General features: G+C 38.1%; 1 protein-coding gene across 1 annotated transcript in view; it reads left to right on the forward strand.

Moving 5' to 3' along the window:
* Positions 1-1,158: 1,158 nt before the first annotated feature.
* Positions 1,159-14,909, forward strand: part of LOC121328703 (formylglycine-generating enzyme-like) — a 39,672-nt gene continuing 25,921 nt past the window's right edge. Inside the window, 4 exon segments of the mRNA XM_041273676.1 lie at positions 1,159-1,213; positions 1,216-1,307; positions 2,148-2,222; positions 12,691-12,773. Of these exon segments, the coding sequence (XP_041129610.1) occupies positions 1,159-1,213; positions 1,216-1,307; positions 2,148-2,222; positions 12,691-12,773 (305 nt within the window).

The raw sequence follows: 14,909 nt of genomic DNA on the forward strand, positions 1-14,909 counted from the left end.
TCTTTGACAAACAACTAACGTTTCTTATTCCTGCTGTGGGGTTTGTGGTACATGAACCACACGTACTTGAGACAATGGCAGGTGTGTGTGTGTGTGTGTGTGTGTGTGTGTGTGTGTGTGTGTGTGTGTGTGCGCGCATAAGGAGTTCTGCGTAACACCTATCTCGCATATGTGCTAAAGTTCACATATCAGGCATGACCTACAAGAATATTGTTAGTATGATTGTTCTGCTTGATTCAAAGGCTCGGCTAACCAGCAGTACTACACTGGATTGGTATTATCCAGCACAGTATTGTAAAATGACATGTTCAGTTGTGTACAGCAACTGTATGGCCAGAAACACCACACATGACACATAGTGTGTGTCCATCAGTACACCTGATGAAGACACCCTATGTGTTCAATCGCGTTGTATTGTGTTTGTTTCATGTTGGGTTTTTTTTGTTTTTTTTTTAATAAATAATAAAATGTATTTAAACAAAATGCAAGAGAAATCTGACACATATAATTATCAGTGGTCAAGTCTAAAAGAATAAAAGATCTTTGAGTGTGCGATCCTTGTCTCTATGAGCATCATCAGGCAAAATGTACATGGCTTATATGTCATTGCTGTTAACCATTGTTTAATTCTGCAGAGACATTGTAAAGTGTCTTATGGGCAGCACCTTTTTTTGGAAAACGTTTTGCTGTGCATGAATGCTCGTTGAGCTAAATATTCATATATATAAATATCTCTCATATATATAATAGATATATATATATATATTATAATATATATATATATATATATATATATATTGAAATGGTATTTTATTTTCAATCTTGATTCTCTAGGTAATTTATAACATTTATCACCTATGAAAATTCCTTAACCAAATAGCCATGACTTCACAGCCTGAGTCTGAGAAGTCTCTCTATGGGTCACCAATGTCTGTAAGTCATTATTTGGTGATTTGTTGTGGGTTGTGTAGTCATCTTTTGTACAGAAGCCCTGTTTTTTTGCAAACAGAAACCAGTTCCCTAATGAAATATCAGACAGGGACTGGGAAGTTACTGGGAAGCCAGCTACGTGAGGCTCTTTATTCACAGTACTGAGGTAGGTATATTGTATACTGTAACCGTGTACCCATTTCTTTCCTTTCTATCTCCCTCTCCCAGATGGTGCTGATCCCTGGGGGAGTGTTCATGATGGGGACAGATGAGCCGGCTATACCTACGTGCACATTCAGCAGCTCTACATTGATATGTATGAAGTCAGCAACTTGGAGTTTGAGCACTTTGTAAATGCTACTGGTCATGTAACAGAGGTAAGATACCTGAAAGTACTGTGGACAGATGAATACAGGACCACTGGTGGTGGATATCTGTGTCGTGTTTTACACCCAGAAGATGATGCTCAGGACTACCAAGTTATATAGTAAGATAGGGGGAGCATAGGTAAGAAGTGACCCCACCCCCCACTAATCTTCATAACATTTTTGGGGGGTATATTGATGGCCTAAGGTAAAAAATGTCTTAGAAAAATACATAGGGGTTGGACAAAACAGGAGAAACACACTTCTTTTGCCCACCTGTCTAAACGTATCCGCCCAGAACAACTGATTTTTATTTACCTTGGAAACCGGTTATAAAGCAGAGTGAAAGCATGGTAAAGCATATATAAGCATAAAGCACAGAAAGGTATAGTAAAGCATATTAAAAAAGCATGGCAAAGCATGGTACCTAAAACAAATTGCATAGTATAATCATGGGGAAAGCATGTAAAAACTGCAACAAACATGTTTTTTATAAGAGACTTGACATGTTGAATTAAGCCTGCCTGACTGTGTTGGTCCTACACAAGTCAAAACAATGATGTTGTGCATCTTTGTCCAACCACAGTAGTAAGTCAGTCATAGTGGTGGTTAACCAATGTTTTCATATAACTAGTTTTGTGGAGGGTCCCAAAAATGTATTTTACTTAGAGCGATTACTGTTGTGTTGTGACAAATTTTATTGGTCAGTCTTATCTGCAGAACTTGTAATGATTGTTTTTGTCAAAGTGTATATTTGTATATCTCAGTATACCATGGCAAGGTATTGTAAAGTCAGAGACTATTGAAAATAGTTCCAATCCGATTGCGTAAAGCTGTTATTTTTTTCCCCAGGCAGAAAAGTTTGGAGACTCTTTTGTGTTTGAAGGTCTATTGAGTGAAAAAGTAAAGAACAAAATCACACAGTCTGTAAGTATAATATATCTTTTTTATTATTAATATTATTCACACAACTTGTTCTGTGTTGTTAAGTTTTTATAAGATATGTTAGGAACAGTGGTCCATATTCAGAAAACTTTAAAGAGCCAGTATCATGCATTCGTTCTTCATTACTATTGTCTGGCCTAGTTAGTATTTAAGTGTTAAGTGTGTCAGCAAAAATACAAACAAAATGGCTGTAATACCTGCTAAAGCTAGTGAAGGGGTGTTCATGTCATTGATCTTTTCTGTGAAAATGTGAGAACAAGACCACCTATCATCTTATTCACTGGTTGCTTCCCCAGTGACACACATTGCCAGGAATAGTTTGTATTGCAGAGGAATATATGCTGATGACTTAAACAAGCCATGTAGTTACTAGTGCAGAAACAGCAGTACATGATGATTAAGAACACACTAAATAGCCAGTAAAATATTATGCTAATTTAGAGGGTATAACATATTCCTGTAGAGGTAATTACCCCGATTTGAATTAATCTTGGCAGAGTTTCACTTAATATTTGTACAAAAGTGGGGGAAAAAAAAACAATGAGGGTCACCATATTTGTGCCTATTAGCTAAAATCTGTTAGCAAGCCACGCTTTCAGTTTGTGTTGCACTTGAGGGTGAAATTAGCCCCAATCTTTGTCATTAACCAACCAGCTGCTTCCCCTGACTGACATGCTTTCAGCCAGTAACATGCTTTGAACCAGAAGACACTGCTGAGTGCAAACAGACAATCAGTGAATGAGGCATAACCTAAAGTAGTACCAGATACCATGTTTTTTAAAATGAAAATGCACGTGTGCTATAACGTGCAATTCTTCCAAAATCCTTTTAGTTAATAAAAGTGCAAATTAGTTATGTAATTATGTTATGTAATTATTTTCTAGCTGGAATTACCTTAGGCACCTGATCTACAGAAAATAGGAGTGGGTGCCAAGCATAGTGCAGTACTCAGTTTCTAGGCCAGACCCCTTGTGCCATTCAAAGCCAGCGCAGTGCCAGGGTCTCTGTGCCATGCCAAGCCAGCGCAGTGCCAGGATCTCTCTTATAATGGTCGCTGTTGCTCAGTGGCTACCCTGGATAAACATCTTCTGATAAATAAATAAACATACCCAAATTAGCTCTTCTAGCTCCACAGTTTCTGTTTCCCTTCCTTTGGGAATTCAGCGACCTACTAACAGAGAGAAAAATACCACTGGAAAAATTTAGATAATTTTTCAGCAAATCAAGAAGGGTAAACAGTGTGTTGTGTTGTTTATTTATTATGTTATGTGGAAATTCATCAAACGCTTTCCTAACCAGTGCAAAAACACCTTTCTATCACAGTGCACTAAAAAAGAACCTATTCTACGCAGTCTATTTATACAAGTACATAAAGATAAAAAATAATTCTAGTAAATCTATTGCAGTCACTTCACAGATCTCGCAGTTGGTTATATGAAAGATGCACATCCTATGGTAAATGTGTATTCGATTTTTAATGGCATTTTTTCTCAGTTTGCTTGCTTTGCCTTCCAGGAAGCCTGTTACTGTTTTACTTCCTTGGTCATTTCACCCCAGCAATTGTGTTAGTGGCTGAAAGTGTGTCAGGCAGTAGGGGAAGCAGTCGGTTGGTTAATGACAGGGGTGGGGACAATTTCACCCTCTATGTGAAATGACCCAGGAAGTGCAAAAGCATGGCTTGCAAACAGATGCCATGCGCTTGCTACAACATGTCCTACATTTTTTAATAATCTCTTCTCTGTGTCCATGCTGACCTCTTGATGTGTTTTTAGTGAGTGACCCTTCATTGGTTATCCTGTCAGAACAAGAAAATATGGACGCCACTGTTGTGAAATATGAGAATTTCTGGATCCACCCATTTGGTCCAATTCCTGAAAGGTCCAATCATAGGCCTGGCAACCTAAAGGTTAAAGGGACCCCATAGGCTTACCAAAGCTGAGCTCCAGTGCTCTGTAAACCGAGTAACTTTAGAGTAACTTTAAATAACTTTCAATACATAAACAACAAAGGGGCACTGGCAGTTCAGGGAGAGCTACACCAGCGCACACATACAGATACCATCTCCCTATTCTTGTCATAGGCAAGTCAGCAGTCATAAAGATGCTTCTTAATAAGATCAACTAGTAAGAAAAACCTAAATGCCTGTTAGCATGAATTTAAATTATAACAAAGCCTTCCGTGTCCAGATCTTTAGCTTCCAGTCTGGCTATTGAAATTTTAATGTTTCGGTACCTGTTAAAGAGCACTTGGTTACTAATCCTATTCATGGAGAATTAAACTGCTGTTATTAATATGCTGTCTCAATAAACTACGAGTAATGGGATGGGGCTCACCACCAGGGTTGATTTTGAGTCTCTAGTATGTCAGAGTTATAAAGCACCCCTGTATCCTCAATAGAGCTCTCCGAATCATGTCTAAACTCCAGTACTCTGCTACACCATTAACTTGTTGCCCTGCACCATTCACAACAATGTATGTAAACTACCACATTTTCTATGTGGCATTTCTTAATTTTAGTATCTGAATAACCAAAGTGTCTTTCACAGAAGAAAAGGAGGGCATACGATAAAAGTGGCTGTGCTAGTAATAAGTAAGTCTACAGTAATTTGAATTTAATAGCAGACAGGTCCCTCTGGATACCAGTGTTGGAGTATAATTAGGTCTCTCTCCAGAGAGTCTCCACTTTTGTGTTAAGATGATTGAAATAATAAGATTGCACTATTGGATTCATAAGCACCTACAAACCAAGTGCCTCCCCTGCCCTTGCAACTGAAAATTATTTGTGATTGGGAGAGGCAGCATTTATATACTGCAGAATACATGCCAGGTTACCATTTGCAAAAGAAAATAATTAATCGGTCATTACTTTATTTACAGATGGTATAATTTCAATACAAGGCGGTTGCTGTGGAGATTTGAGTGGGTGCTATTTTTTATACATTTTCCCAATTGTTTAAAATGTATAATGATTGTTGTTCAACATCAATTAAATTTAAAGTATATTGCTTGCTCTATAGCTAGGTGACCCAAAATGTCAGAAGTTTCCAAGTGTTTGTAGTGTACTATTGTTGTGGTAAACCAATGTGCATAGTCGTAGCCATTTCTGTCCACAGTGTAAAAGCCCATAGCCTTTCTCTAGACAGCAGAACCTCTGGGGAGGTTCAGTAACCTCAGCACTGATCGGGTAAGACAGCCAGAGTATGTTATGCTTCATCAGTTTTGCACCATACCCAATACTGTGCACTTTGGCTCACTGCTTTAACTGTTTTATGCTACATCTTTCTGTTGCAGTGACTGTATTAAGGTAAAGAGAACATAGTCAGGTTATGCGTTATTGTTATTATTAATACCATTTTCTTTGTAAAAATATTTTACTGTTTTGGAACAAAATTAGTGACATCAAACTCATTTTACGGTTGTTATTTACTACTGTAACTAAGTTTTATTTGCTTGCTACCACAAAATACCACATAGAAGGAGAAGAGAAGGTGCCCAGAAATAACATTATATAATCATTCAAACAGAACAAAAACACTTAAAACAGCCATAAGAAAAACCAATCATGAGATGCTTGATATGCAAAGGCATGCTAGCCCATATTATAATATAATAATATCTTAATTTTTATATAGCGCCTTTCATAGTGGACAAGTACAAGTGTAGCAGATTACCTGAAAGTAAGTCATGCACATTGAGAGCTTGCTTTGAGTACCATACACATTTTTTTAATAATATAATTATTTGTTTGCAATTACATGTGCAACTACAGAGCGAATGGAAACTAAATCCCCTTTAATGATGTAAGAGTGACTGGACACTGCAATTTGCACATTAACTACTGCTGAACTACAGGATGTGTAACATGTTCTTTTCACACTTTTTGATCACACTTACTGAATAACATCAAGTACATTTCAGTTATTCACACCCCACACAGTAATATGACACACTCACGCCAGATACTGCAGCGCATTCAGAGCAAGCTGCAGTGTCACAATAGTGCCACTGTTGCACTGTAACACTAGACAATACATACAGTACAGTTATTCAACAAGCATACAGCACACAGACTTCAGTTCTCACATCCTGGTGAATTTTTAAAGTTTAAAGCGTTCTCATGCAGGTAAGCAGAGGTCCTGGACAGGCAGTTAACACTATTTTTGCTCTTTTTAATAAATCAATAATAATTGGGTTCATCTACCCTGCCACAGGAACCCATAACCTCTGCAACACTTCCCTCAATGGATTTAAGAAATCTAGCAGTATGAAAGACCACATAGAGCTACTGTGCTGTTTCTTACATCCACTGGCTAATGGTTACAGTCTGATATACCAGCTGAATCTAGAGAGAAAACATGTGTGGAAGCCCTCTTTAAGTGTTTTGGGTCTCTGTAGGATAGAAAAAAATACAGCATCCAGCTGGTGTTTCCCCCATGGGGTATTTATGAACATTACTGCATTCAATAAAAATACAGAAACTTTAAAGCAGTGGTTTTTAGATATGCACTCTTTAGATCATTAAAATAGACCCCCCACCCTGTATTCTGTAATTAATGTGAGGTTTATGTGTGTTTTGGTGGTGGTTGGCAGGGATACATGTGAGAATATGGCTGGTCTCAAACAAGGTAATTGGTGTTGATTGGGAACAGCCACACAGAATAAAAAAGGAGCTTGAGGCTGCATTAGAGAGGACCACCAGGAAGCTGGTAGCAGAGGAAGTGCTGTGAGTAAAACCAGTGAAGGCTTTGCTTAGCCTGGTGAAATTAAAGAGTGGTTTTGTTGGGAGAACGGCTTAGCCATCCTAACCCTTTAGTTAGGGAAACCAAAAGTTTAGTTAGTACTCCGAGGGGAGTTAGGTTTTTGTTTGTTTATTTGTTTTTGCATTTAATAAAAGTGCACAACAGCGCTAAAACAGTTGTGTGTCTGGGTCAGTACTTTAAAAAGACGCAAACGAACCTGAGCCGGGACTCTTGGGTACATAACGTTATTTTGCATGTATTTGGAGAACAACTGATCAGATTGATTAAACACTTCATTGCTATCTTGGGTTATATACACACTGTTGCATGTTATGGTCAACAACATTTTCAAATTGCTGATTTTGGAATTTACGGACGTGGCGGGGGATGTGTGTGGCTGACATGCTTGTTTTCTTTCAATGTAACCACAGCATTAGATCAGGAGGTTGCTGTGTCTTCCACGTGTAACTGAGCAGCTGCTGGACTGCATGTATGCGTCACCTATTCGACACGCAGCTGTGCATTTTTTAGCATCACTGTGGGATGCATTCTAGGGATGAGGGTAGTGTAGATTACGTCAGCTTTGAAACCCACAAGACAGATGTAGATGTAGATGTAGATGCTCTCTGACTGCATGACTTACTTCTTGCTGAAAAGATTAAATAACTAAGGTTGCATTTACACTGGTCCCAGTCCTGTCATTTGAAAATATTGGAAAATTGCATTTACTCATAACTGTATATGCATGAACCTGTCCCTGCAACTCTCTTTCCTGCTAGTGCAGGGGTTTTCAACCGGGAGTACCTCCTAAGGGTCATAGGGACAAATAAAAGTGAAATTATTTTCATTTAATTATCTTGAATTTTTTTTTTTATGGTTTTCTATATTGCCTCTAAACCACTGTGCATAATTATTAGATTTTTGTTTAGCAGCTCCAAGTGAACCGCATATGATAAGAAAACACGGAATCTATCATGTGCACGTGTGCGATTTCCACTCTGATGTGGGTGGGTGAAGCAGGGCTCTGGTGATTCTGTCTATGGAGAACGCTCTGTGCTGCTCATTAACTTTGCTGTTTTCAACTTGTGTAATTGAATACTAATCAGTGAAGCACAATATTTGGGCATCTTTTTAGAAGTACTGTATAAATGCTCTGGTTAATAATAATGGCAATACTCATAGTTTTGCCGTTTTTTGTTTTATTTATTAGGCCTGTCTGCATTAACAGCAATAGCGACTGGTTGAATTTGTTTTTGGTGTTTGAAATTGACACATTTCTTACTTACAAAAGAAAAACAAAGGAAAAACACGAGACTACAGAAAGTGAAAAGTGATAGTTATACCGAATCCCTTTGGATACTTTTTGTGTTGGCTTTAATAAAAAGGTTTATTAATGTTAGCTTATTATAGTTTTATCTTGAGGTTAATGTTTTTGATATTGTAAAGATTTTAAATGGCGCACAACTATGCCGAGATGGGAAGTAAATGCTAACTTGATAAACATTTACAGTGCAGACTGTTGTATTATTTATAATAACTTTGCTGAATAGAAAGCGAATATGAGTGTTTCCAAAGAGATTCATAAATACTGCCTTCTAATTCTGTGCATCCAAAGGCATGTAATTAAAAGTTTTAAGAATTAAGCCTACTGATTGGTATTTTGTCCCAAACGAGCAGTTTATCAGTCCCAAACTGTTATGACAAATTATATTTTAAACAGGGTGGGGGATGTGTTAGTCAGAGTATTCTGCCTTTTATTGCAACAGTGATACCATTCAGTCAAGTGAAAATTGTGAAGGGCTACAGTTTTATATATATGTATAGATAGATAGATAGAAAACCCCTGCCCTGGTGGATATAAGGAATACCACATAGTGTTTTTTACTGGTGTGTCTCATATGAGCCCAACATACCATTTTTGCAGGATTAATTAGAAGAGCAATCTTGATATTCACCTTCTAAAATCTCCACTACCTCCTAAAGATTCTCTTCGAACCATGCGATTTTGGCAACGCAGTCTCTTTGTATTCGGTGAGAGTGATTTTATTTTCAGTGTATGGGTACTTCCCGTTAACCTAACTTCTTTCTTTTAAGATGTTTATTTTAAACTGTAGGCTTCTTTCTGTCAAATACCGGAAATAACTAGATGTGTATGCTAGTGAGATGGCAGAGGGAAACCATGACATGAAAAAAAATGGTTTCAGTTCGGTGGCAGCATACACAGCCCCTAAAGTGTGACAGAACCCCCTTGCAGTATTTACAGCAAACTTTAGCTTTGCCGTACCGTGTTGTTATCATTTTCTTTCAACATTTTCCCAATAGTTTGGATATTTAATTCACATGTAAATAAACTAGGGAATTTTTTTTTTTACTCTGAAACACTCACCAGGTGGATTTTTTTTCTTTCTTTTAACCATTGCAGTGTGTCCAGCTCATGCTTCCTCCTGACAAATCAACCTGTAGTTTTGCCCTCTAATGGTGGCTGTTCTTACAAAATTGATGTTTGTGTTTTCTCAAATGGATGTCACACTGGACTTCTTTATGGTTGTTAATAGCAGATAGTTTGAGGTTTGATATGCTGCTTTTCTTTCAGCAAAGCCACAAGTTATGTAGGCTGTAACTGAAGTGACAGTGACATAAATACCCAGTCCACCTACTTGTGGTTAGTGGGTGATAGTAGAGACAGTTCAATAAAACTTCTGGAATGTCTGTGGTTGTGAAATAAGCTCAGTACTGTGTCGCACAAATAGTATTTTTGCTTGGATCCATTTTTTCAAAAGCACTTTTAGAGCTACAAAATCCCCAAGCCTGATTGCTGTAAGAATGTTTTATTCAGTTTTGTGCCGATGACAAAGCACACCTCAGTCCTGGCCTTTAGTCCTTGGTCTTGAGAATTGAATGGTGGTTTTGTCATGTGGACTTTCTATTTTGTTAGATGTTCCTGGAGTGTGTGCTATAGAATTTTGAGGTCTGCATATTTGATAACCAAAACCAACCAAGGTAGCTTTTGCGCTAGGGGCTGCAAAGAGCTTGTAAAATGAGATTCAGTTTAACAGCTCCAGCATAAACAAACTGTGGGGTCAGGAATTCTGAACAGGAGGCACAGCATTCCAGGAAAAGCTCCCCTCTCCAAGCCAGCAGAAGTGTGAGAGGAGAGCACTGCTTCACAGGCCCACCCCTACAGACAGCTACCAGGAAAGACAGGGCTGCTCGTCTTCTGGAATGCTGTTAGGGGGATCTCCTGCATTCTTTTTGTAAGGATGCTTGTCTGGATTCAATCCGCCAAGCCAGTTAATGAAGTGGTAACCAAATTGAATTTCTCACCTTTCATCAAAGAGTAGGGGCCATATTTTAAAAGTGTATTCTCCATTCTTTAATTAACTCCTATTTTATTTTTATTTTTTTAAATGCAAATTTTGTATTGATTTTCCAGATAATTTTTTATAACAATAATCACACACAAAATCCAGATCAACATAGGAAAATAAATATAACACACAATACAAGGACACAAACAATTACATAAACTAATAAATACATATTGAATAATAGTTAGAAAAAAAGCACATCATAAAAGAGGAAGTACAATAAGCAGTTATACAGGAGGATAGAAAACTGCAACCAGAGAGCAGGGTCCATGACAAAGGTCACCCCTGACCCCTAGTACTGTATCGAAGAAGGGTACTGTAGTATACTTAATGTGTTTTGAATGCCCAGTGTAAGGAGGGGCCCCAAACATATTCAAATGTGGGTATTTTATTTAACAAAGAGTACATTATTTTTTCAAAACTGGAAAGTTGGCAGATATCTAGAGCCCAATCCTGAAGTGTAGGTACTGAATCACTCTTCCATCGTCTCAGAATAAATGTTTAGCTGCGGTAATTGCCCATAAAATCCACCTTATTTGAAAATGTGTTAGCTGAGCTAAGTCAGGTGTTGACCCCAACATGATAAGCTTTGGAGAAAGAGGAAACTACTTTTCTAGAACTTCAAATGTGATCTGTGAAATAAATTGCTACCAGTTAGTTAATACAGGACTTGTCCATATGATGTGTGTAATTGACCCTACATCACCATTACATTCTTTCTGGGAGATTTCTGTTTCCAATTGTGATTCCCATTGATGTTTCACTTTGATTAAGGGGTCAGGGGTTTGATCTAGTTAAATAGCATACACTTTAGGGGCCAGTCCTTTTCTACCCTGCTGTCTATTGAAACGCTGTTCCACTGGGTTATCTGCTGGGCATGTGAGGGGTCGCCCTAACCACTTTGAAAGAGCACTCTGTATTTGAAGGTGTCTCAAAAATTGCGATTGTGGTGGACCATATTTCTCTGATACCTGTACAAAACTTAAAAAAAAACATTTTGTATGATCTAATATCCGCCCTATTCCACTGTTCCCAGAAAATTGTTTTACCACCTATCCGAATATCCGTATTGTGCCATATTGGAGCCTGTGGTGATTTGCAATATTCCCAGTGACCTGCTTCAAGTAATTTGGACCAAGCCTCCTGAGTGGCAGTAATTGTAAGACCTGGAAAGTCCACGACCAAGGGGGAATCCCACCTTCTGCCTCTACCTCCATATCACACCAATCAGGTCTCACCCACCCCTCCCCAATCCAGGTCTCCAAATGTTAATCTGTTTCACATGACAGCTAAAACAGGTGCTATCATCATGTTCATAGAATTTATCTTACCCCATAATGAAAGATACATTTTTCGACCATCTTGAAAAGTCATTTTCAGAAACAGTGTCTTTGTAGTTAGAAGTAATTAAAATACCCAAATACCGAATGCCCTGAGGAGACTGCTTAAAACTCAATTTAGAGAACAATGAGGAGGGGCAGTAACCAGACAGCGGGAGAGCATCAGACTTGCCCCAGTTTATCCTATAGCCAGAAAAGGCAGAAAACATGTCAGTAGTCTGCAGCAATGAGGACAGTGAGGACAGAGGCAGAAGGAGAGCTGTATAATGTAGTGATCCATTTAATGAAGCCTTCACCAAAGCCAAAATAAGTAAAGGCAACCTGTAAGTATCTCCATTCAACACAATCAGATGCTGTCTCTGCATCAGTGACAAAGATATTACTGGAGAAGGTGAATCATGCACCACCCACTGCAGATTGATTAAACGCCTAAGATTATCTGTGCTAAAGCGATGAGGGATGAAACCAGTTTGGCCTGAATGAATGACTCCTATTTTTTGTAACAAAATAAAAAAAAAATGACGAGGACTTGAATTAGTAATTTTCTAAATTTGTAAAATGGACAAGCGTTTTACCACTTTCAAAAAGTGGAAGATAATTAAAGACTGGAGTAAATGTTTTGAAAATATAGCCCTAAGTAAGTTAAGAACTTGTAACTGTTCCTTTTCCAGATCATTCTGAGCAGCTCTTATTACAATTACTCCTTTAATGTGTGTAAGGTTAATTAGCCAAGATGCCTTTATATATGTAAGCCTCAGCACTATCGACTGTACAGCAGTGTACATTATTGACAGCAAGGCAAAGGGAAACCTGATCCAAAGCGATGCTGGCTCTTACTTTTTATTTCCACAATATGTTGTTTCTGTCAAAGCATTGCTGCAAGAGGGAGCATGAACTGGATTAACATTTTTCCCATCTCACATTTTCACAGCTGATTCGAGTACTGTGTTAATGACCTGCTGTCAGAGGTATTAAACACTCTGTATTGTTTATTGTTTTGAAGGTTGCCGCTGCTCCCTGGTGGATGCCAGTGAAAGAAGCCAACTGGAGACAACCTGAAGGTCCTGATTCGAGCCTTGCAGATAGGTAGGCAACACCACAACTTCTTACATGTTTTATCTGTTTTAGAGATGTGTGTATCGCTGGTCCTCACCCTAACCCTAACCCACACGCACCGGTTAAATGCCTTTCCCATTTTGGAAGTGTTTTCTGTTCTTTCAAAGTGTTTGCAGTTTATGAAAATAATTCGACAAAGCCTGCCTGTTGTGCACTTCCAGTACTATTCTGGTCTTGCATGCTAATTTGGAGGGGAAAAAAAAATGATATAGTAAACATGGATTTTACACTTACAAACTGAATATCTAGGACTCCATTTGGTAAATCTTTGCAAGTGTTGCTCTTTCTTGGTTATCTCTCCTGGAGAGGTGAATTGTCCACCCACCCCTTCAATGGCATCTTCCTGCCATTCACAAATTGGGTTCCTTCCCTATTGACTGACATGCTTTTAGCCAGGAACATGCTTTGACCCAGAAGACACTGCTGAGACAAAATGATTTAGAAATTGAAGCAGTAACAGGCTTCTGAGAGAGAGGCATGGGAATGGAGAATTTCAGATACATGCAATTATACTGTATACATTTGAGACCTTGGTAACAAATGGAACTGCACTCTGTGTATGATTTAAGTATTGATTTTGTGTTAGCTGCAACCACTAACGTTTTAACAGTGCTCCCTCACGCAATCTTTTTATGTAAGGCCTGTGTTACATGAAAACTCTATTTAAGTGCTGGGATTAGCCTGGTTGACTGTCCCTGTACCTTCTCTAGTTCAATAATATCTTTTGTTGTAGTGAGTTTATTGCACTTGAGAAGCCACAGGGATCTGTCACCAGCTTTCTGTCTTCAATACAGTCCTAATACAGACATGTTTCATGGTAGACTTATCTGATGTAGTCTGAAGCACTGGAAATAGCACCCTGTTTTGCACGTGTCCTGGAACGATGCAGTGGCATACTGTGCCTGGGCGAAAAAACGTCTGCCCACAGAGGCTGAGTGGGAATATGCCTGTAGGGCAGGACTGGAGAACAGGTAGGGGACTGGAGCTCAGACAAAAAAAATTGGAGATTACTTAACTGGGAAGAAAACAATAAAAATAATTGCCAACCAATAAGTAAAAAAAATTAAAAAATAAATAAAAATGATTTGAGACATGGCCGATGGCAGCTACCCTAAGACTACAGGGGGTATCGAACATAGCCAATAGAGGCTGCAAAGGGGTTAATTTGAAGCTACTTCAGATGGGCAGTTTTAAAATCAATTTTCTTACTCACTGTGCAGCACACGGTGTGATCTGGTGCAGGGAGGCAGGAGCAGCTTTCACAGTGCGGTTTTGAAATATCTGCAAATTGAAACATAAAGTACAAACAAAGAACCAGAAGATCTTCCACAAAGGAAAAGGAGGACCAATGACAATATTGCTCATGCTGATACAATGTTTGATTTTAAAACCTTGTTTTGCACTGCTTTAAAGTGTAATGGATCAAAATGCCACAATCAATCTCCTTAGAAACTGGGATTGTTCTTTACCCCAGTGTAGTGCCAGACTCCTGTTTGTAAATAAAACTATAAAATGTATTTCTATTTAAACTGCTCATTTCATATCTATGTGGCTAATGGAAGTGCAAAATGGATACGATTTATAGAATTATTTTGTTAGCTACAATTACATGGATTGTCCCTAGATGGAGGCTAAAGATATAGTACTTCATATTATTTGTTCTCTGAAATTTCATCTTAACAAAATTGTTTACTGCAGTGTGCTGGATATTCTGATATTCTGATGTGGCATTTCAGTTTGACACTAAGCACTCCTCTGATGTACTTGTCAGACAGGAACATTGGAAGGTTCTCCTCTAATATTCAATAATACATACATCATTTTAGCTGTAATTGGGGGCACAATGCATTTACACCTACATACTTTTATGTAATTCATATATCTCTCTGTCTCTCTCTCTCTCTCTCTCTCTCTCTCTCTCTCTCTCTCTCTCTATATATATATATATATATATATATATATATATATATATATATATATATATATACTATATTCATCAATGTTTTTTTTTGTTTTTTTTTTTTTTTTTTTTTTTTTTTAAGAAGACTGTTAGTCGGACATTGCAGTTCCCTGTGTTTTATACCAGATTCACAATGGCATCTCACA

This window comes from Polyodon spathula, chromosome 16 (assembly GCF_017654505.1).
Source record: "Polyodon spathula isolate WHYD16114869_AA chromosome 16, ASM1765450v1, whole genome shotgun sequence".
Lineage (NCBI taxonomy): Eukaryota > Metazoa > Chordata > Actinopteri > Acipenseriformes > Polyodontidae > Polyodon > Polyodon spathula.